Genomic DNA, 24,352 nt, shown 5'->3' on the forward strand with positions numbered 1-24,352 from the left:
CCAGGTTTAACTTCCATATTTCTTATCGACCTGGCTCCAAGAATGGAAAAGCAGATGCTCTCTCCCGGATGTTTCCGGATACCCCAGAAACAGCTGAACCTGATACCATCCTTTCTGCCCATAATTTTCTCCTTATCCAGCCTGACCTGATGACGGCAATCCGACAGGCCTCAGCCCTTCGCTTGGATCCTGAAGTACCCTCCCTGAAAAAACAGGAAGGGTTGCTGTGGCATCAGGATAAAATCTTTGTCCCTCCCCAAGTAAGACCTCAAGTTCTTAAAATATTTCATGACAGTAAACTTGCTGGGCATTTTGGGGTGCGGAAGACCTCGGAGCTTATCCAACGCTCTTTTTGGTGGCCCAACCTTGGGCAGGATTGCAAGGATTACATCGGCTCTTGTACCATCTGCCAACGTAACAAGGGGTCAAGTACCAAGACTTGGGGTTTGCTAAGACCACTTCCCATTCCTGAGCAACCATGGAAAAAGATATCTATGGACTTTATTGTTGAACTACCCCCTTCAGAAGGATTTTCCACCATCTTGGTGGTAGTGGATCGCCTTTCCAAAATGGCCCATTTTCTACCCATGGTTGGCACACCTTCAGCCCTGGACACAGCCAACATATTCATAAGGGAGATAGTCAGGCTACATGGCCTTCCAGACAACATTATCTCAGATAGAGGAGTGCAATTTACCTCCAGGTTCTGGAGGGATCTCTGTAAATCCCTGTCCATTGAAGTTTCTCTTTCTTCTGCATACCATCCTCAGAGCAATGGGCAAACAGAGAGGACTAATCAAACTCTAGAACAATACTTACGATGCTTTTGCACCTGTTCCCAAGACGACTGGGTCTCGCTCCTCCCCTGTGCGGAATTTGCTTACAACAATTCTCTTCATGCATCCACCAACCAGTCCCCTTTCTGGGCAAATTATGGATTTCATCCCTCCTTTCTGCCTAACACCCTTCCGGAAGCATCAGTTCCTGCTGTCCAAGATCGGATCAGCTTCATTCAAACCAACTATCAAACCCTACAGGAAGCCATGCGTAAAGCCCAGGAGGACTATAAACGGTTTCATGACTGTAAAAGAAAGAAGGGTCCGAATCTCAAGATTGGAGACAAAGTCTGGCTGTCAGCCTTGAACCTTAAACTCTCATGCCCATCCAGGAAGCTCGGGCCAAGGTTCATTGGTCCGTTTGAAGTCAAGAGGGTGATCAATCCTGTGGCTTTTGAGCTGGCACTTCCCGACTCCTTTAAGGTACACCCAGTTTTCCATATCTCCTTACTCAAACCAGTTGTCCCCAGTCCATTTCCTGGGAGAGACGAGCTACCTCCACCTCCTGTCTTGATCGAAGGGGAGACGGAATTTGAAGTTGAGTCCATACTGGATTGCCGAAAGAAAGGGAGACAAACTCAGTATCTTATTAAATGGAAAGGTTACCCCCCTGAAGACAATTCCTGGGAACCCGCTAGTAACCTGCATGCCCCCAGGCTGGTACAGGAATTCCACAGGAGATTCCCGGGAAGCGTGGCCCGGTTGGGCATCCGGAGGCTGCCCCTTGGGGGGGGGCACTGTCGGAGAAACAGCCATGCTGCAACTGGCGACTCTGCCAGTACTTCTAATGGCCGCAATGGACTCAGGCCATAGACTCATTGTCAGTGAAATGGCTGTGCTGCAAACTGGCAACTTTGCCAGTACTTCCCATGGCCGCAATGGACTCAGGCCATAGACTAATTCACTGGCCTATAAAAGGGCTCTGCTCAGCCCATCAGATTGCTGGATTGTCTTCAGCTCTTCCTGTTTCCTGTGCATTGCTACTTCCTGGATTCCAGTTTGACCCGGCTTGTTCCTGACCTGTCTGCTCTCTCTCCTGGCTTTGACCCTCGGCTCCGTCTGACCATCCCTGCTCCAGTTTGGCTCTCCCGTTATCTGATCTCGGCTTGGCTCACGGACTTGCTTCCTGTCTACCTGCCCTCCAGTACCTGATCTTGGCTTCTCCACGGACTTGTCTGCTTCTGGCCTTCCTACTATACGTTTGGCTTGCACCTGTTGCAGCTTCCTGTGTTTGACCCCCGGCCGGTCTTACACCTACTGCCTGGTTGTTCCTGGTTCCTCCTTGGACTGTCCAGTGTATTCCTGCCCAGCACTCTGCTAGAGACCGCCTGTCTACCATCTGGACTCTGCCGGCAACCAGTGCTTCTGTGGGCGCTACACCCTCTGTCTCAACCCCAGGGGTGTGCCGCACTCAGCCGCAAGGGGAGCCCTCTCTGCATCTCGGCCTCGGATCAGGTACGTGACAAATCCCCTGTGGATTTCGAGGTGTGTTTACGATCATTATCCATTTGTAGAAGCCATCCTCTCTTTAACTTCAGCTTTTTCACAGATGGCGTCAAGTTACCATCCAAAATTTGCTGAAATTTTATTGAATCCATTTTTCCTTCTACACGTGAGATGTTCCCTGTGCCACTGGCTGCAATACAACCCCAAAGCATGATTGATCCACCCCCATGCTTAATAGTTGGACAGAGGTTCTTTTCATTAAATTCTGTGCCCCTTCTTCTCCAAACGACCCTTTGCTAATTCCTGCCAAAAAGTTCAATTTTAACCTCATTGGTCCACAGAACTTGTTTCCAAAATGCATCAGGCTTGTCTATATGTTCATTTGCAAAGTTCAAACGCTGATTTTTGAGGTGAGGACCTAGAAGAGGTTTTTTTCTGATGACTCTTCCATGAAGACCATATTTGTACAAGTATCTCTTTATAGTGGAATAGTGTACCACAACTCCAGTGTCTGCTAGATCTTTCTGGAGGGATCATGCAGTCAAACGTGGGTTTTGAATTGTTTTTCTCACAATCCTGTGAGCTGTTCTGTCTGATATTTTTCTTGGTCTTGCAGATCTTGCTTTAACTTCCACTGTTCCTGATGACTGCCATTTCTTAAAAAGTATTTCGGTTTTGGCAAATTTCTTTCGAAGGCCGTTGGCCGTCTGTGCCCTGGTGCGGGACTTCTTCCAGGGGGTGCGACACTTGGCGTTTTCGGTGCGACCTCCATCACCCACTGGGGACCTTGATTTGGTGCAGTCGGCTCTTTTAAACCCTCTATTTGTGAGTATTCGAGGGTATCCCCTGCCTACCTTATTACAGAAGGTGGCCTTCTTGGTTGTTGTCACTCTGCGTGCAGGTGTCGGCACTGGCAACATTGTCCTGTCGTCCTCCCTATATGCTGATCATGGGGCCAAGTGGTACTTCGTCTGGATCCATCCTTCGCTCCGAAGGTGGTTTCTGGTGTTCACTTGCACGGGGACATTGTATTCCCATCTTGTGTCCTTAGCCCTCACATCCTAAGGAATGCGCATTGCTTACTCTGTTTAGAGTGCGGGCACTCCAGGTGTACTCGGCGACTACTGAGTCTTTTCGTGAGTCAGGCACGCTCTCTGTACTTACGGATGGCCCGTGAACGGGACTGCCTGCGTCTCCTGCGTCTATTCCCGGATGGATTGGACAGACGGTGGTGCAGGTTTCTTCAATTAGGGGTCAGGTCCTGCCTTTCCCTGTTTTGGCGCATTCTACTGGGCTTTTCGCCTTGTGGGCATCTGTGCTCCAGGTTGCAAGTCGGCTACCTGGTAGTCTGTTCACACCTTTACCGCGTTTTATAAGGTGGAAGTGCTGGCATCTGCAGATTCCTCTTTTCAGCCGAAAGGTTTTTTGCTGGCTGCTGTTTGGAGGGCTTTTGGCCTTCCTTGAGTGTGTTTACTGATTTCAGGTGGGCCTCATCTTTTGTGCTGATGAGTCCTATGTTGCCTGTTCGGCTATGTTTGGCTTGGGGACTTGTTCTTTTCTGCTGTTCCTACCCCTCATTTTATGGCACTGCTTTGGGACGTCCCTACTGATATGTATCGGAGAGAACTGCGTCCGTCAATGAACGATGGAGAAAACTGGATTTTTGACTTACTGTAAAATCCTTTTCTCTTAAGTTCATTGACGGACGCAGTACCCGCCCCTCTATTATGAGTTGGGTTGGTGTTACTTTTCTGACACTGCTTTGATACAAAACTGACATCCTATGCAGGAAGAGAGAGGGTGTATCCTCCGGGACTGCCCATAGGCGTAGCAAGAACTTTTTTCTGCCTAGTGTCCAACTCTTGTAGGGGGCAGTATTACCCTACTGATATGAATCAGAGAGAACTGCGTCCGTCAATGAACTTAAGAGAAAAGGATTTTACGGTAAGTAAAAAATACAGTTTTTACTCCCCACCTGGTTGCTGCTACACACGCTTGACACCATCTGAACCAAATAAGTTTATCTGGGTCTCATCAGACCACAGGACATGGTTCCAGTAATCCATGTCCTTAATCTGCTTGTCTTCAGCAAACAGTTTGTGGGCTTTCTTGTGCATCATCTTTAGAAGAGACTTCCATCTGGGAAGACCGGCACTCATTAAATTATGCAACATGGACAACTATTTGATCCATCTGGGAAGACAGTCATACAGACCAATTTGATGCAGTGTGCGGCGTATGATCTGAGCACTGACAAGCTGAACCCCCACCCCTTCAACCTTTGCAGCAGTGCTGGCAGCACTCATATATGTATTTCCCAAAGACAACCTCCTGGATATAATGCGGAGCCAAGTCCACTCAACTTCTTTGGTTGACCATGGCGAGGCCTGTTCTGTAGTGGAACCTGTCCTGGTAAACTGCTGTATGGTCTTGGCTGCAGTGCTGCAGCTCAGTTTTAGGGTCTTGGCAATCTTCTATCCTAGGCCATCTTTATGTAGAGCAACAATTCTTTTTTCCAGATCCTCAGAGAGTTCTTTGCCATAAGGTGCCATGTTGAACTTCCAGTGACCAGTATGAGAAAGTGAGAGCAGTAACACCAACTTTAACACACCTGCTCCTCATTCACACCTGAGACCTTGTAACACTAACGAGTTACATGACACCGGGGACAGAAAATGGCAAATTGGGTCCAATTTGGACATTTTCACTTAGGGGTGTGCTCACTTTTGTTGCCAGCAGTTTAGCCATTATTGGCTTTGTGTTGAGTTATTTTGAGGGGACAACAAATTTACACTGTTATACAAGCTGTACACTCACTACTTTACATTGTAGAAAAGTGTAATTTCTTCAGTGCTGTCACATGAAAAGATTTACCAGTAATACAATATTTACAAAAATGTGAGGGGTGTACTCACTTTTGTGATATATATACACACACAGTGGGTACGGAAAGTATTCAGACCCCCCCTTAAATTTCTCACTCTTTGTTATATTGCAGCCATTTGCTAAAATCATTTAAGTTCATTCTTCCTCATGAATGTACACATAGCACCCCATACTGACAGAAAAACACAGAATTGTTGACATTGTTGCAGATTTATTAAAAAAGAAAAACTGAAATATCACATGGTCCTAAGTATTCAGACCCTTTGCTCAGTATTTAGTAGAAGCCCCCTTTTGATCTAATACAGCCAGGAGTCTTTTTGGGAAAGATGCAACAAGTCTTTCACACCTGGATTTGGGGATCCTCTGCCATTCCTCCTTGCAGATCCTCTCCAGTTCTGTCAGGTTGGATGGTAAACGTTGGTGGACAGCCATTTTTAGGTCTCTCCAGAGATGCTCAATTGCTCAACGGGGCTCTGGCTGGGCCATTCAAGAACAGTCACGGAGTTGTTGTGAAGCCACTCCTTCGTTATTTTAGCTGTGTGCTTAGGGTCATTGTCTTGTTGGAAGGTAAACCTTCGGCCCAGTCTGAGGTCCAGAGCACTCTGGAGAAGGTTTTTGTCCAGGATATCCCTGTACTTGGCCGCATTCATCTTTCCCTCGATTGCAACCAGTCGTCCTGTCCCTGCAGCTGAAAAACACCCCCACAGCATGATGCTGCCACCACCGTGCTTCACTGTTGGGACTGTATTGGACAGGTGATGAGCAGTGCCTGGTTTTCTCCACACATACCGCTTAGAATTAAGGCCAAAAAGTTCTATTTTGGTCTCATCAGACCAGAGAATCTTATTTCTCACCATCTTGGAGTCCTTCAGATGTTTTTTAGCAAACTCCATGCGGGCTTTCATGTGTCTTACACTGAGGAGAGGCTTCCGTCGGGCCACTCTGCCATAAAGCGCCGACTGGTGGAGGGCTGCAGTGATGGTTGACTTTCTACAACTTTCTCCCATCTCCTGACTGCATCTCTGGAGCTCAGCCACAGTAATCTTTGGGTTCTTCTTTACCTCTCTCACCAAGGCTCTTCTCCCCCGATAGCTCAGTTTGGCCGGATGGCCAGCTCTAGGAAGGGTTCTGGTCGTCCCAAATGTCTTCCATTTGAGGATTATGGAGGCCACTGTGCTCTTAGGAACCTTAGGTGCAGCAGAAATCTTTTTGTAACCTTGGCCAGATCTGTGCCTTGCCACAATTCTGTCTCTGAGCTCTTCAGGCAGTTCCTTTGACCTCATGATTCTCATTTGCTCTGACATGCATTGTGATCTGGAAGGTCTTATATAGACAGGTGTGTGGCTTTCCTAATCAAGTCCAATCAGTATAATCAAACACAGCTGGACTCAAATGAAGGTGTAGAACCATCTCAAGGATGATCAGAAGAAATGGAAAGCACCTGAGTTAAATATATGAGTGTCACAGCAAAAGGTCTGAATACTTAGGACCATGTGATATTTCAGTTTTTCTTTTTTAATAAATCTGCAACAATGTCAACAATTCTGTGTTTTTCTGTCAGTATGGGGTGCTATGTGTACATTCATGAGGAAGAAGAATGAACTTAAATGATTTTAGCAAATGGCTGCAATATAACAAAGAGTGAAAAATTTAAGGGGGTCTGAATACTTTCCGTACCCACTGTATGTGTATGTATATATATATATATATATATATATATATATATATATATATACACACACATACATACATACATTCATACATTTTTTTGTTTTTACTTTTCCAAAATATTTTTACAAACCGGACCCCATTATAAAAGGTGGGAAACAAGAAGCACAGTGCACATATTTAGTATTGGCTCATGTAGTACTGAGGGGGTATTAATTTGCCATAAAAGTAAGGTATCTATTATATAAACTAAAATGTAATCATTCATAAAAACATGAATAAGTCCATCTCAAATGAGTCCACATATTAACCACATGCTGACCGTCCGCTGCAGTTTTCCTGCGGCAGGCTGACTTGCCTGCGCGAACCCACGTAGTACTACGTCGGTCGTACGCGTGGTCCTGTGGGGCGAGTGAGCACCACCGGCGGTGCGCTCCAGCCCTGATAGACAGCGGGGATGCCGATGCATGTGGACGGCGGCTGCGATTGTAAACACAGCTGACCATTCTTTTCTCTGAAATGATCACAGAGCGCCTATGATCCTTCTATATAGGATCACAGATCTCTATGGTCATTTCACAAGCCCCTTCCCCCTAATTAGTAAACACTCCCCTAGCCTCACAGTTAACCCTTTGATTACCCACTAGGTTAACCCCTTCCCTGCTAGTGTCATTATTACAGTAACAGTGCATATTTTTAGCGCTGATTACTGTAGTAGCTTCAGTGGTCCCCCCAAAGTTTCAAAAAGGTCAGTTAGGGATCCGATCTGTCCGCCACAATGTCGCAGTCCCGCTAAAAATCGCAGAGCTCCGCCATTACTAGTAAAAAAAATAAAAATAATATAAAACTGACAAATCTTTCTCCTAGTTTGTAGACGTGATAACATTTTGCGCAAACTAAACAAAATACGCTTACTGCAATTTTTTTTTTTTTTTTATACCAAAAATATGTAGAAGAAATTGGCCTAAAAGGATGAAAAAAATCAGATTTTTACTTCTTTTTTTTATGGGGGCGGGAATGTTGTATAGCAGAATCTGGAAAATATTTTTTTTTTTTTTCAGAATTGTTGCTCTTTTTTTGTTTATATCGCAAAAGAAAAAAATTGCAAAGGTGATCAAATACCACCAAAAGAAAGCTCTGTTTGTGGGGAAAAAAAAAGGTCATCAATTTTATTTTGGTATAGTGTTGCACGACCACGCAATTTTCCATTACGGTAACGCAGTGCCGAATCGCAAAAAATTACCTGGTCAAAAAGGAGGCAAATCATCCCGGTCCAGAGCTGATTAATAAGGCAATATCTAGCGCTCTCCGTTAAGTATCCCTGATGATGAAGTCCCATCCAGGGCATAACGCGTACGGGGAAGGAGCTAAGTGACCAGCGGCCATCGTTCATGCTATACAGATTGTACTGAGAGCTCATCGTTTGCACTTTTTACAAGTGCTGGACTGGTAAGTTTTTTCTAACCTGTTTTAATAAAGAGTGATACTTAAACAGAGAGAACTAGATATTGCCTTATTTTATCTTTACATATCATGGATGGATTTTTCCAGCTGGAGGAACTGTGACTCTATATTGGGGAAGGTGTATTGAGACCTTTTGGTCATGGCAAAGGGGTGAGAGGCTGCTTAAGTCTGTGGTGGAGGGATTTTCACATTGACACCTGCATGCCCCATTTGGAAGCACTTACTCGCAGCGATCATTAATATGTGGACTCATTTGAGATGGACCTATTATTTATTTCATTTTTTTATGAGCGATTGCATTTGTTTTAGTTCATTTGTTTTGGTTTGCGCTGTACTACTTGAATGATTATATGTATTTATAGGGTGTTGTGTTTTTGACATTAAAGTGTTTAGCTTGCAAACCTATTAGGCCCGTAATGAATATTTATTAAATTATCTATTATGAGTTCAGACTTTATCAATCAATATGATTAATATTTTTGTTTAATTTTGGTAATAAAATTATCTCCTAAAACGTTCACCGTTTAGGAGATTTTCTAGCGAGCAGCAGGTAGTGACGTTACCGGCGCATGCGCTTTAAAAGAACGGCATACTTGTTCATTCAGAGCTGTGTGCCACAGTCGAGACTCCGGCAGGCATGCATGGAGGTGATGCTGTGGCGGCTCAGACGCAGCCCACAAACCTGGAATGAAAACCGGGTAAAGATGGGAGCCTCTGCAGCTGTGAGGGCTTTGTTTTAAGGTGCGTCCTTTTAAAAAAAAAAAGTTTACTACTGCTTTAAAAAAAGTTGAAAGGCAAAATTTTCTTTTTATTCTTATATAGGTGTATCCCCTTTATCTGTAGGCACTATTTGAATGAAGGTCAAATGTTTGCCTGTTCAAATATGTAAAGTAAACAATTTCTGTGTGGTTTGCTTAATATTTCACATGACTGTTCGACACTGTTGAGATCTGTTCATTGGCTAGCTCCTGACTTCCTTGCTGTTTACAAATGATAGGTTTATCAGGATGCAGTAGACAAGCAGGTTGACATAATTATTCTGTAGGTATATTATAATGTTTCTCACACGCAAAGGTCTTTTAAGTGTTGGGGTTTTTATGTGTGCTATTATGTTATAATACCAGATTTGTAGTCTATTTGGATGGCCAATTATAGTTAATTTTTTTTGGAACTGTGAGGGTATGATGCAGGTTTTTCTGCATTAAGGTTCTGTCTTTTTGTTGTCATTTGTATAAATATGTCTTTAATTTTTGAAGAAAAAAAAGTCTAATAAATACAATCTAATTACAAAAAAAAATGTGGTGAAATAGTATTTCTCATTCGCTCATTGAAGGACATAGCTCCTGAAATTCTTAACCATTGGGTTATACTGGCCCCTACTGGAGTTGGACACTAGGAAGAAAAAAAACTCTGGCTACCCTTATGGGCAGTCCCAGGCGATATACTCCCTCTCTCTGCTATAGGTACTGTAGGCTATAAGTTTTTTTTTCTGCCTAGTCAGGAGTAAGGACCTAGTTTCTTGCGGGAAACGATGGTCCTGGCATTTTTTTTTGTCCTGGATCTTTCCTGTGAGATCGACAATCAACTGCTGGACTGGGCGACGGGCTGGATAATCTAGATCCAGTGGTCACCCCAGTCAGGCCAGCGAGCGCGCGCAGACCCCAGCTCAGCGCTAGGTCGGCCGCAACATAGCCCCACTGGACGGGGCTTGGCCTGCAAGTTAAACACTTCGTCAGGTCGCAAACGACCCGGTCTTGCCCCGAGTTGCAGCGTTTCTCCTGGCCGAAAGCCCCCCATTTTGATGGGGAGGGGTTCTGTCTGGAGTGGTGCGCACCTGGTTTCTGGTAGGCTGAGTAGAGTTCCCCTCCTTTCCGTCATGCACCCCCTTTCAGCTGTCCCACATCCTACCCCCCTCCACTTATGCTGGGGCTGTTTGGGCAGTCTGGTCCACCTTTTGGGGTGGGGGATACACTGGTGTTTGTGGCTGAGGGGGTACGCTGCCGGTGACTGAAAGATCGGCTGGGGAGGTTGTACCTGGTGGGGGCTCCTGCCATGGCTCCCTGTCCTGCCTGGGTCTGTCCCTTATGGTGCCGCCATTTTGCTGTAGCCTGTGTGTTTCTATGCACGGCGGCCATGTTTGTGTAGTCTGGTGGCTATTTTGCAGGGGTTTTCCATTGAAAATAGCGGCAGCAATTAAAGTGGAGCCCTGTGGGTGGCAATGTCGGCGATGGGAGCTCCTCCTCATCCCCTGGTGCTGACTCCTGGATCCTTTTACTTCCTGATTGCTGCACGTGCAGTGCAGATTATTCCGGTGGCTGCAGGTGCCTGTTTCTACTGGGTGGGGAGTCTGGTGGTGTTTTACACCTGTTTTGTGGGGTTCACCTGGTGACTCATGGAGTCGTTGAAGCACATCTCCCCACCTGATCCTCTCTCTAAAGGCTGCGGGGTCCTCCAGGTCCCAACCATCCATCCATCCACTGACGGCGCTCTTGGAGTCTCTTGTGTCCCGGATGGAGGTGGCTTTCGTTGGACGGGCTAGCAAAAAGCACCCCCCCACGCCTCACCTGTCTCATCAGATCCTGAATTGGATTCGGCCGCCGCGGATGTCGGTCACCCTGCTGGGTCTACAACCTTGCGCCCGGATTCCTCTGATAGTGAGGATGATTCCTCCCTGTCTGCAACTGCGCACAAAAAGTCGCTGGTGGAAGCACTGATTGTATCTGTGCGTGAGACCTTGAAGATGGAAGATGCAGCTGCGACGGAGGTGCAGGTTCCCTTTTGGCACTCCCAAGCCATCCAGAGCGGCAAAGGTGTTTCTTTTCCCCGCCTATTTTGACATAATTGTCGCTAAAGAGTGGGAACAACCAAAGCGTCCCCGTGGAGTCCCAAAGCGCGTTACTAGGTGTTACCCATATGAGGAGTCCCTTGTTAAGAAGTGGACTGTTCCACCGGTGGTGGACCCCCGGTTTCCAGATTGACCAAGGCAACCATGATTCTGGTTGAAGAGTCCCTGGCCTTTAAGGATCCGGCTGAAAGGAAGACGGAGGCTGTGGCCCGCAATATGTACACTCTGGCTGGTTCGACACTGAGGCCGGTATTCACCATTGTCCTGGTGCCGCAAACTCTGGCCAAGTGGGCTAAGCTTTTACGCCGTGACCTGAAGTGTGAACTGCTCCCCCTGCCTTTGCTGAGCTGGCAGACCAGCTGGTCTAGGGGCGGCAGTTTATCTGTGATGCCTCTTTGGATGCGGCTCCCCTAATGGCGTGGCCTTCTATTTTGGCAGTGGTCCTTCGGCGTGTCTTTCTGTTTCTGCAGTGGTCCTTCGGCATGTCTTTTGGCTCAAATGCTGTTCTGCAGACCAGACTTCTAAAAAGGCCTTGACTGATCTTTCAAGGAGATCGTCTGTTTGGAGCTACCCTGAATGACATCATAAAACAGCCGTCACTAAATAGCGGCCTGCGGTCCATTTACGGACTGCGCAACGCTTCTGCCTGGCCCGCGAGGCCACTACCTGTAATCAGTCATTGGTTTGCTGGGACTGCGGGTGTCCCAGCAACCAGTGACGTGCTGTGTGTGTGCCACACCCCCTCCTTACTTCACCTTATTCGGTTTCCGGCTCACTCCCAGCCTGTGTCCTTGCAGGCCGCGAGTAGGGGCGTGACGTCACGCGCGCACCCCGCCCCCCTGCTCCTAACTGCGGCTCCCTCTCAGCCGGGCGTGACCTTATGTGCGCGCCCCCCTGCTGCTCGCGGCTCCTGGCTCCAGGTATGTGGAGCACATTTTAAGGGGAGAAAGCAATGTGGTCCCCAATTTAATAGCTGCACTTGTTAAAGCTTATGAGGTTTATAAAGGTGCAGACTGATGGGCATATTTTGTTGTGCTCATTAGAGTGCCCCATAAAAAATAAAAAAAATGTGCCCATCACAGTGCCCCCTAACAGAAAATGTGCCCATCAGCGTGCCCCTTATTTTATGCTAAGGGACACTCTGATTGGCATATTTTATGTTAAGGGGCACTCTAATGGGCATATTTTATGTTAAGTGGCACTGTAATGGGCATATTTTATGTTAAGAGCAACGCTGATTTACACATTTTGTTTTGCCCATCAGCGTGCCCCCTAACATAAAATGTGCCCATCAGAGTGCCCCATAACCTAAAATGTGCCCATCAGCGTGCCCCTTATTTTATGCTAAGGGACACTCTGATTGGCATATTTTATGTTAAAGCGGAGTTCCACCCTGGATTTTTTTTTTTTTTTTTTAATACCCCCGGGACAGTCAGGGCTAGTGCATTCCACAATGGCTAGCCTCTGATCTGTCCCGGGTTGCACTTACCTGCAAGACGAAATACTTACCTTGCAAACGTCTTGTCCAGCGCTGCCATCTCAGATGTGGGCAGCTTGAAGCCAGCGCGTCCTCTTCGGCGTCTTCTTCCGCCTTCTGTGGTCCCACGATGCTCTGCGCCGGCCCCGACGTCACTTCCGGGTCGCGCGCGTCACCCCTCCACAGCTTCTGGGCATGCCCAGAAGCTGTTTAGAAGGGGATGACGCGCGCGACCCGGAACTGACGTCGGGGCCGGTGCAGGCGCAATGATTCCTGGGAGCTATGACGTCCAGCTCCCAGGAATCATTGCAGAGCCAGGAAGTGACGACGGGCCGCGGCCGAGGAAGGAGGAAGAAGGAAGTAAGGTAAGTATATTTTCTTCGCTACGAGGTAAGTAAAAAAAAAAAAAATATGCGATTATCCATTTCTTTTTCAGGTGACCCGGAGCGAGAAGATGGAGGTAAGTATAAAAATAGGGTGGAACTCCACTTTAAGGGGCACTCTAATGGGCATATTTTATGTTAAGAGCAACACTGATGGACACGTTTGGTTTTCTGAGTCATAGCACAGACTTCAGATTCGGACCTCGGCCCAAAGAAAATTTTAGCGACCGGACCTCCTTGAATTTTAATTCACTACCCCTGTCATAAAAGGTCTCACAGGGGAGAAGAGTACCTTTCTTCCGCAGGCTACTAAGGTAAGGGAACCTCGTCATAGACGTGGGCCTTCCTTCTCGGCTCATACGTTTTTTTGTCCCTCAGGGCCGACTGACGAGGGCTCGAAGCCTTTCAGGGCCTCCTCTGGAGGATCCAAACTAACCTGGTCTGGCAAGCCGAGAGCTGGCTTCTCCAGACCTGCGGACAAGGCTCCTTCAGCATGAAGGTGCACCCTCACCTGTATCAAGGGTGGGGGTGTCTTTGCTGATTTCCGGACCCGTGGACTTCCCTGGTGCAAGACAAGTGGTCCAGCTACAAGATCGAGTTTTGCTCTTGTTCCCCGGCAAGGTCTATTCCTTCCAGCTTGAGCCTGTCCCTTGACCACTTCCAGGGTCTGTTTGTGGCAGTACAAGACCTGTTGCTTCAAGGGGTGATTGTCCCGGTTCTGACTTTGTAACTTTTTCAGGGTTTTTACTCAAAGCTGGAAGGAAGACAAAGTGGGTCCAATCCTGGATCTCAAGGTGCTGAACTGCTTTGTGCGGTTGCAGAAGTTCAGATTTTAGTCCATTCGCTGGGTGTTGGCATCCCTGTGTCAGGGGATTTCCTTGTTTCTATCGACATCAAGGAAGCCTACCTTCACATTCCAATATGTGCCAGTCACCAGTGCTTTTTCTGCTTTGCTGTGAGAGAGGAGCATTATCAGTTTGTGCTGTTACCCTTTGGTCTTGCCTCCACTCCTCGGGTCTTCACAAAAGTGTTAGCCCCGGTGCTAGCTTTGTTAAGCCAACGGGGGACCGCAGTGCTGGGCTACTTGGACAATCTCCTTCTGCGAGCCGACTCTCCTACTGCTCTGGTGGAAAACCTGGAGGTCACAATATGAGCTCTGCAGGAGTTCGGCTGGATTCTGAATTCTCAGAAGTCTGCTCTGCTTCCATCCACAAAGCTGGACTATCTGGGTCTCACTCTGACCCTGGTCTTAGCCAACAGAAAGGTGCAGAGGTTTGTGGCTCGGTCACTGGATCCTCTGGCGGACGCCACAAACGCACTGGTGGCCCAGTAGGGTCAGTATTGTCTGATTTATGCTATCCCTCCTCTCAAGCTTCTGCCAAAACTTTAACGCAGGATCGAGGCAGAAGGGATTCTGGCCTCCTCAGGCTTGATACGTCGATCTGGTGTCCAAAGGACTGATCTTCCATCCTGCTTTACAGTCGCTGGCTTTGACGGCTTGGCTGTTGAACGCTGGGTGCTGAAAAAAACTAGGAAATCTACTTCTAGGAAGATCTACCAACGTACGTGGAAGACTTACATCGCGGGGTGTGAGTCTCTTGGGGTTCATCCTCGCTCCTTCTCAATGGCTTGTATCTTGACCTTCCTTCAATGGGGGATTGAACAGAAATTAGTCTTAAGTACCATCAATGGCCAGGTGTTGGCTTTGGCAATCTTCTTCCAATGACCTTTGGCCACACACTCCCTGGTGCTTACCTTTTCTCAGGGTGTTCGACATTTGGTTCCTCCAGTGCGGTCTCCGTTGCCGCTTGGGAAATCCATTTGGCGCTTTCAGCCCTCCAGAAGCCTCGCTTTGAGACTCTTCGGGACATTCCCCTGTTTATGCTGTCCCAGAGGGTGGCCTTCTTAGTGGCTATCACCTCTGCCCACAGGGTGTCGGAACTTAGTGCCTCCTGGGCCTTCCATCATAAGGCATTAGGTAAGCAGGTTTGCAAGGCACCCACCTGGTCGTCAGTGACACTTTCACAAAGTTTTAAAAAGTGGATATGTTGGCATCTGCGAATGCTTCTTTTGGCTGCAAGGTTTTGCAGGCTGCTGTTGAGAGGACCTGATCCACTTTGAGGGTGTATTGCTTTTTCTGATAGGCTCCAGTTGTTTTGGTTGAGCTTCTGTTGCCTGGTTGGCTACTGTTTAGCCTGGGGAATTTTTTTGCTGTTCCCACCCCTCATGTTTAACACTGCTTTGGGACGTCCCAATGGTTAAGAAGATCAGGAGCTGTGTCAGTCAGTGAACTAAAAGAGAAAATGGGATTTTTGACTTACCGTAAAATCCATTTCTCTGATGTTCATTGACGAACACAGCACCCACCCCTCTGTTGAGTTATATTCTTCTGACACTGCTTGTAACAAAACTGAGTATCTATAGCAGAGTACATCCCCTGGGACTGCCTATAGGCGTAGCCAGACATGTTTTCTTTCTGGTGCCCTACTCCTGTAGGGGGCAGTATAACCCAATGGTTAAGAATATCAGGAGCTGTGTCCATCAATGAACAACAGAGAAATGGATTTTACGGTAAGCCAAAAATACCATTTTTTTTTTTTTTAAAGTTCTCATATGCCTGTTTTTGTTGTAGGTGTCTGCAGTGGAATCCTTAGAAGGACCTTTGCTCCAGGTGGAGGGATTAAGTGACTTGCGTTTGGAGCTTCACAGTAAGAAACTGAACATGCACTTAGTTTTGATCGATGAGCTTCATCGTCACCTGTACATTAAATCCACAAGTCGTGTGCGGCAGTGGAACAAAGACAATATAAAAAACAGGTACTGTGACATTTCTTACACTCACTTAGTCATGTTATTATCTAAATATGCAATACCCTATATGCCTCTTTTGCTGTTACTTCTAAGAAGTAAAGAAATCCTGCTTTTTGTTGCAGTCATTAAAATACACCTAACTACCAGAGGATTTTGGAATGTAAGAGATGCGTCCTATTCAAATAAAACTTTTAGGACTACATCTCTTACTCCCAGTTCCTCTCTCCCTGCTGCACCCTACCCCCTCTGTTGTTCATGGCAATTATTCCCTGTTCAAAATAACCTGGTTTCTACTACACAGTAGGTGAGTCTGTCAAAATGCACTGTCCACACTGTCTGGAAGTGTCATTGTGTAAATAAAATAAATGTATTATGTTAATTATACAGTATCTCACAAAAGTGAGTACACCCCTCACATTTTTGTAAATATTTTATTATATCTTTTCAAGTAACTCAACACAAGGCCATTCATGTCTAAACCACAGGCAACAAAAGTAGGTACACCCCTAAGTGAAAATGTCCAAAATTGGGGCCAATTAGCCATTTTCCCTCCCCGGTGTCCTGTAACTTGTTAGTGTTACAAGGTCTCGAGTGTGAATGGGGGCAGGTGTGTTAAATTTGGTTTTATCGCTCTCACTGGTCACTGGAAGTTGAACGTTGCCCCTCATGGCAAACTCTGAGGATCTAAAAAAAAAAAGAATTGTTGCTCTATATAAAGATGGCCTAGGCTAAAGGATATTGCCAAGACCCTGAAACTGAGCTGCAGCACAGTGGCCAAGATCATACAGCGGTTTAACAGGACAGGTTCCACTCAGAACAGGCCTCGCCATGGTTGATCAAAGAAGTTGAGTGCACGTGCTCAGCGTCCAATCCAGTGGCTGTCTTTTTGGGGAAATAACTGTATGAGTGCTGCCAGCATTGCTGCAAAGGTTGAAGGGGTGGTGGGTCAGCCTGCCAGTGCTCAGACCATACGCCGCACACTGCATCAAATTGGTCTGCATGGCTGTTGTCCCAGAAGTAAGCCTCTTCTAAAGATGATGCACAAGAAAGCCCGCAAACAGTTTGCTGAAGACAAGCAGACTAAGAACATGGATTACTGGAACCATGTCCTGTGGTCTTATGAGACCAAGATAACAAATATGGTTCAGATGGTGTCAAGCGTGTGTGGTGGCAACCAGGTGAGGAGTACAAAGACAAGTGTGTCTTGCATACAATGGTTGTGGGAGTGACATGGTCTGGGGCTGCGTTAGTGCTGCTGGCACTGGGGAGCTACAGTTTATTGAGTTTATACCGTGAATGCCAACATGTACTGTGACATACTGAAGCAGAGCATGATGCCCTCCCTTCACAGACAGGGCTGTATTCTAACATAACGGCCCCAAACATACCTCCAAGAAGACCACTGCCTTGCTAAAGAAGCTGAGGGTAAAGGTGATGGCCTGGCCAAGCATGTCTCCAGACCTAAACCCTATTGAGCATCTGTGGGGCACCCTCAAACAGAAGGTGTAGGAGCGCAAGTTCTCTAACATCCACCAGCTTCAATGATGTCATCATGGAGGAGTGGAAGAGGACTCTAGTGGCAACCTGTGAAGCTCTGGTGAACTTCATGTCCAAGAGGGTTAGAGCAGTGCTGGAAAATAATGGTGACCACACAAAATATTGACACTTTGAGCCCAATTTGGACATTTTTACTTAGGGGTGTACTCACTTTTGTTGCCAGTGGTTTAGACATTAATGGCTGTGTGTTGAGTTATTTTGAGGGGACAGCAAATATGCACGGTTATATAAGCTGTACACTTACTACTTTACATTGTAGCAAAGTGTCATTTCTTCAGTGTTGTCACATGAAAATATATAATAAAATATTTACAGAAATGTAAGGGGTGTACTCACTTTTGTGAGATACTGTATTTACTATTTAATTTCAAATGGAGATTACAAGTATGACTTTGGGTCTTTATTTGACATCAGCTTTTCTTTCTCAAGCTGAACTCTCTTGCAGTGGGACTGTCCTTGCATGCTAAGCTTAAAGAGGAAGTAAACCCCCCTCTGCAACTTTTACGATGATAAGGCTTTTTATGATAAGGCTTACCTATAGGTACTGTAAATATCTCCTAAACATGTACCGTTTAGGAGATACAGTGGGTACGGAAAGTATTCAGACCCCCTTAAATTTTTCACTCTTTGTTTATATTGCAGCCATTTGCTAAAATCATTTAAGTTCATTCTTCTTCCTCATGAATGTACACATAGCACCCCATGCTGACAGAAAAACACAGAATTGTTGCAGATTTATTAAAAAAGAAAAACTGAAATATCACATGGTCCTAAGTATTCAGACCCTTTGCTCAGTATTTAGTAGAAGCCCCCTTTTTGATCTAATACAGCCAGGAGTCTTTTTGGGAAAGATGCAACAAGTCTTTCACACCTGGATTTGGGGATCCTCTGCCATTCCTCCTTGCAGATCCTCTCCAGTTCTGTCAGGTTGGATGGTAAACGTTGGTGGACAGCCATTTTTAGGTCTCTCCAGAGATGCTCAATTGGGTTTAAGTCAGGGCTCTGGCTGGGCCATTCAAGAACAGTCACGGAGTTGTTGTGAAGCCACTCCTTCGTTATTTTAGCTGTGTGCTTAGGGTCATTGTTTTGTTGGAAGGTAAACCTTCAGCCCAGTCTGAGGTCCAGAGCACTCTGGAGAAGGTTTTTGTCCAGGATATCCCTGTACTTGGCCGCATTCATCTTTCCCTCGATTGCATCCAGTCGTCCTGTCCCTGCAGCTGAAAAACACCCCCACAGCATGATGCTGCCACCACCATGCTTCACTGTTGAGACTGTATTGGACAGGTGATGAGCAGTGCCTGGTTTTCTCCACACATACCGCTTAGAATTAAGGCCAAAAAGTTCTATTTTGGTCTCATCAGACCAGAGAATCTTATTTCTCACCATCTTGGAGTCCTTCAGGTGTTTTTTAGCAAACTCCATGCGGGCTTTCATGTGTCTTACACTGAGGAGAGGCTTCCATCGGGCCACTCTGCCATAAAGCCCCGACTGGTGGAGGGCTGCAGTGATGGTTGACTTTCTACAACTTTCTCCCATCTCCTGACTGCATCTCTGGAGCTCAGCCACAGTGATCTTTGGGTTCTTCTTTACCTCTCTCACCAAGGCTCTTCTCCCCCGATAGCTCAGTTTGGCCGGACGGCCAGCTCTAGGAAGGGTTCTGGTCGTCCCAAAGGTCTTCCATTTGAGGATTATGGAGGCCACTGTGCTCTTAGGAACCTTAAGTGCAGCAGAAATCTTTTTGTAACCTTGGCCAGATCTGTGCCTTGCCACAATTCTGTCTCTGAGCTCTTCAGGCAGTTCCTTTGACCTCATGATTCTCATTTGCTCTAAAATACATTGTGATCTGGAAGGTCTTATATAGACAGGTGTGTGGCTTTCCTAATCAAGTCCAATCAGTATAATCAAACACAGCTGGACTCAAATGAAGGTGTAGAACCATCTCAAGGATGATCAGAAGAAATGGAAAGCACCTGAGTTAAATATATGAGTGTCACAGCAAAGGGTCTGAATACTTAGGACCATGTGATATTTCAGTTTTTCTTTTTTAATAAATCTGCAACAATGTCAACAATTCTGTGTTTTTCTGTCAGTATGGGGTGCTATGTGTACATTCATGAGGAAGAAGAATGAACTTAAATGATTTTAGCAAATGGCTGCAATATAACAAAGAGTGAAAAATTTAAGGGGGTCTGAATACTTTCCGTACCCACTGTATTTACCTTACATGCAGCCAGTGACATCACTGGCGTATGCGCTCTGAAGGAACGGCCGCTGATGCCCTTCCTTCAGAGCCCCGTGCCGTGACCGCCGGCTCCCGCGCGCGTGCATGGGAGTGATGTCACCGCGGCTCCGGCTAATCAGATGGCTCGGATGCCACGATCCTGGAAGACGGGCGACTGAACATGTCCCCCCCGTCATACAGGTAAGCAGGCGGCACGGCGGCGGCTTGTTCTAAGGTAAGTATTTCATAATGAACTAGTATGCGATGCATACTAGCTCATTATGTGTTTCTCTTTCAGGTTGAAAAAAACAATGAAAAATTTGAATGTGTTTACAACCTCTTTAAATGCCTGTAAAGGCCTACCGGCCACATAAAATAGTTTAACTTGCCTGATCCTCCATTCCCGCAGTCCACATTGCAATCCTGCTGTTTCCCTCCTCTTCTGCCCTATGCTTTGGCTACTGGAGGTCCTCTGACGTAATTAATTCCAATGCAGAGCCCATTACCCTGCATTGGATGTGAGGATGCTGATGGACAGTGAACTGCTAGAGTATAGGGGAGTGCAGGATAACACTGGCTGCAGGTAACCTAATTGGTTGCTATAGAAAATGCACATTATGCTCCTACCATACTATTTAAGTCAGTCTGATTAACTCCTTGCTCTTTAACTACTTTATACTAGCTTCATATGCATATATAGCATATTTCAGCAATTGGATGATTGCATGATATAATTTGTTAGTAACATCATGTCAACCTTAAATGTAATTTAGGACCTTCAGTGTACAGTGTATTAAGGTTGCAGCTATTTTCCTGTTGCTTTTAATTTGAGGGCATTACCCTCAGGAGCTATATGATCATATAAGGTCACAAGTCAGCACATTTTGCAGCCATAGATTCTCCTTCATTTTTCAGTCAGTAGGCAAGTACAGAGAATGCTGATGTTGACTTTTCTTAAGCGTTTGCTGTATAGCAACTCTAATGGATATGGTGAATGCTTCCTGTGTTCAGAAGGCAAAATACAAATGGTCTCTTTGATTTGCAGATTGTTTGATTTGATATGGTGTTCACATCTGTATGCTTAGGATGACTATACCGAGCTAAATTCTGTGCATCGTGTTTGTCGTTGCTCTTCACTACTCTAATAAATAATGCTTTATCTGTGAAGTAAGTAATGTCCCTTGACTATAGAATTTATATGGATCTGTTTGTAACAGAAATAGGTGAAATGCAGTAAGTTACAGCTTCACTATTCGAAAAAAAGGCAGGAAGGGGGTGAAAGTGCACTGTAGGCAAGTGGTTAAATGGAGCATGCCCAAAGTGTCCTGCCTGAATCTGACTTACCTGGTTGATATTGTCCTGGTTTTCAAAGATCCAGCTGATAATAGAATGGAAGCACTGTTAAAAGCTTTTTTTGCCTTTGTGGGCTCCGCTATGCCACCTTCAGTGGCAGCCAAGGACCACATTAAGTGGCTGGTTAAAGCTACCTGTCGCATGCTGAGGAAGAGACTATTGAGAGCATTTGGACTGATGAATGTTCCTAGCCCTAATACCCTTAAGGTGCTAAGCTGGTGGATGAATCCTTGGAAGTTAGAGGCATGGAAATAGTTTCTTCCAGTTGCTTGGAAAGTGGTGACTACCGATGTCAGATTTGACAGAATGGGGATCTGTTCTGGGGTCCCTTTTCAGTGCAGGGCACATGGTCTCATTGGAAAGGGTTTTACCTATGGACATTCTATAGCTTTAGGCGGTTTGTCTCGTGCTGGGTTACTAGGAAAGTCAGCTACCGGAGCTTACAGGTCATAGTCCTTTCTGCTTTACAGTCACTGGCTTTAACGGTGTGGCTGTTGAAAGCCAGGTATTGAAGGATAGGGGTCTTGCTGACTCAGTGATTCCTACACTGTTAAAGGCTAGAAAATCTACCTCCAGGAAGATCTATCATCGTACGTGGAAATCGTACATCTCATGGCGTAAATCGCTGAAGGTGATTTTCTCCAAAGAGGGGCTGAGCAGCGTTTGGCCTTGGGTACCATTATAGGCCAAGTAACGGCTTTGGTTGTGTTTTTCCAACGCCCTTTAGCTACGCGTGCTTTGATTCACACTTTTATTCAAGGGGTTCGCCATATGGCTCCTCCGATACGGTCCCGTTACCCCCGTGGGATCTTAACCTGGTACTGTCTGTTCTTCAAAAACTTCCCTTTGAGAATATTAGGGAGATTTCTCTGCTTACACTGTCACAGAAGGTATCCTTTTCTGTGGCTATTACCTCTGCTCGCTGAGTATCTGAATATTGCGGCGCTATCCTGTCGTTCTCCTTATCTGGTGGTCCACAGAGATAAAGTGGTACTTCGTCCTAATCAGTCGTTTCTTCCTAAGGTGGTTTCTGATTTCCATTTGAATGAAGACATTGTGCTGCCTTCACTCTGTCCTAAGCCCAAGCATCCCAAGGAAATTGCCTTGCATTCTTTGGATGTGGTTCGGGCAATTAGGGTTTACCTGGCGGCTACTGAATCTTTCAGGAATCTTTTTGTCCTCATGGAAGGTCCGCAAAAGGTATTGGCTGCGTCTGCTGCGATCATACTTCTTGGACTTTTCGTCATCAGGCATCAGTAATGCAAGTTTGCAAGGGGGCAACTTGGTCGTCTGTGCACATGTTCACAAAATTCTTATAAGTAGATGTGTTGGCATCCTCGGATGCTTCCTTTGGCCGCAAGGATTTGCAGGCTGCTGTTTAAAAGAGAAAATATTCTCTATGAGGGTGTATGTGTTCCTAGGAGAGCTCCAGTTGTTGATAGTTGAGCTCCATGTTGACTGGTTGCCTAAGTTTAGCCTTTGGGGAATTACATTCTTTCTCTGCGATTGTTTTCCCACCCCTCATGCAAATACTGCTTTGGGACATCCCAATGGTTAAAAATATTATTTTGCGTCTGTCAATGAACTATAGAGAAAACTGGATATTTGACTTACTGTAAAATCCTTTTCTCTGAAGTTCATTGACAGACGCTTCACCCGCCCCTCTATTTCTGAGTGGGTTGGGGTTTTTTCCTCCCAACACTGCTTGCAACAAAATGGAATCCTATAGCAGAGTGAGTGGGTGTATGCCTGCATCGACAGCCCTATAGGCGTGGTAAAGTTTTTGTTTTTTTTTCCCTGCCTAGTGTCCTACTCCTGTAGAGGGCAGAATTACTTAATGGTTAAAGAGGTTGTACACCTATAATTTTTTTTTTTCTCTTCTTTAAATCCTGAAAGAGAAACCCATAATGAGCTAGTATGCATCGCATACTAGCTCATTATGAAATACTTACCTTAGAACGAGCCCCCGCCGTGCCGTCCGCTTACCTGTATGACGGGCGACATGTATAGTCGCCCGTCTTCCGGGATCGCGGCATCCGGCCATCTGATTGGCCGGAGCCGCGGTGACGTCACTCCCGCGCACGCGCGCGGGAGCTGACGGTCACGGCACGGGGCTCTGAAGGAACGGCACGATCTGCCGTTCCTTCAGAGCGCATGCGCCAGTGACGTCACTGGCTGCATTAAAGGTAAATATCTCCTAAACGGTGCATGTTTAGGAGATATTTACAGTACCTATAGGTAAGCCTTAATATAGGCTTACCTATAGGTACAACTTCCTGAGGAGGGTTTACTTCCTCTTTAAGAAGAATATGGAGCTGCGTCTGTGAATGAACTTCAGAGAAAAGGATTTTACGGTAAGTCAAAAATCCAGTTATTCTACAATCCTGGTTAAGATCTCTGGATCCAAGGGGATTGGCTATCAGATCCATCAGAAAGTGGAATACTAAAAGGATGGTACCTGAGCCTTGGTAAAGGGAACTAAGTATTGCCTGTAATGCAACCATCCTGAGCGCTGGACCCTGGGACCCGGACCCTTGGTAAGACTAACTCCAAATTCATTCGGCATGGTGCCCTACAGGTCCAAGGAAGTGGCCCCAAGAATTAGGGGGACTCAGTCTTCGAAGGTCAACAAATGACAGAACCCACCGTGATGGGTGAAGATTGGATTCTAGTTTTAGGCAGAATCATGCGGCGGGAAGGGTAAGTTCACTTTAATTATGATGCCCTGTTACCTTCTAATTTAACAGATACCGGATGCCATATTTTAGGTCTCCACTAGAGGCAGTAGTGTTTTCAGCTGTAACCAGCATACCTTGGATGCTTGGATTCCTTTTCTGCTCTCAACCCCCCCCCCCCGAAGCTTGAAATGTGTATATTGTGTCACCACAAGATGGCATTGTGGACACCAATATGTGACCGTGCCATGTCCTGTCATATAGAGAAACCAGAAAATGCTATTGCACAAAAAATGGACTTTGCTGGCTTGACATCATGTCGTAAAAGTCGTAAAAATACATAATTTTATTTCAAAACAGCTTAAAAATTATTTTTCACAAAATACCTGGTTGCAGCAGGGAGGGTGTGAGGACCGTAATGTGAGGACCGTAATTCTGGACTGTGGAGGAAGGAACACACACCAGGCCAGAATAAGGTGGTGATCCACAAACTTATTTGGGAAAGACTAAAGCCCCCTCTGGCATGGTGGGACAGGGCCTTGCCCACATACATACTCTATATTGGACCAAGCTTTCTAAACTGATATCCCTGGTACCCAGGAACTTAATAGCGTTCACCTGCCAGAGTAAGGCTATGATCTATTCTATACCGTGAAAAAGCTCACTTTGAAGAATGGAGGGATGTGACTGAGTCCAGCTGCATTATACCTTCATTCTTGCATGTGGTACA

At 46.1% G+C, this 24,352-nt stretch overlaps 1 protein-coding gene across 1 annotated transcript in view; it reads left to right on the top strand.

Moving 5' to 3' along the window:
* The window catches only part of EXOC4 (exocyst complex component 4), an 809,165-nt gene that overhangs the window by 68,134 nt on the left and 716,679 nt on the right, over positions 1–24,352 (top strand). Inside the window, exon 4 of the mRNA XM_082254329.1 lies at positions 15,638–15,822. Within this exon, the coding sequence (XP_082110455.1) occupies positions 15,638–15,822 (185 nt within the window). The remainder of the gene's footprint in view (positions 1–15,637; positions 15,823–24,352) is intronic.

The sequence above is a fragment of the Pelophylax lessonae genome, assembly GCF_965119305.1.
Source record: "Pelophylax lessonae genome assembly, chromosome: 4".
Classification (NCBI taxonomy): Eukaryota; Metazoa; Chordata; class Amphibia; order Anura; family Ranidae; genus Pelophylax; species Pelophylax lessonae.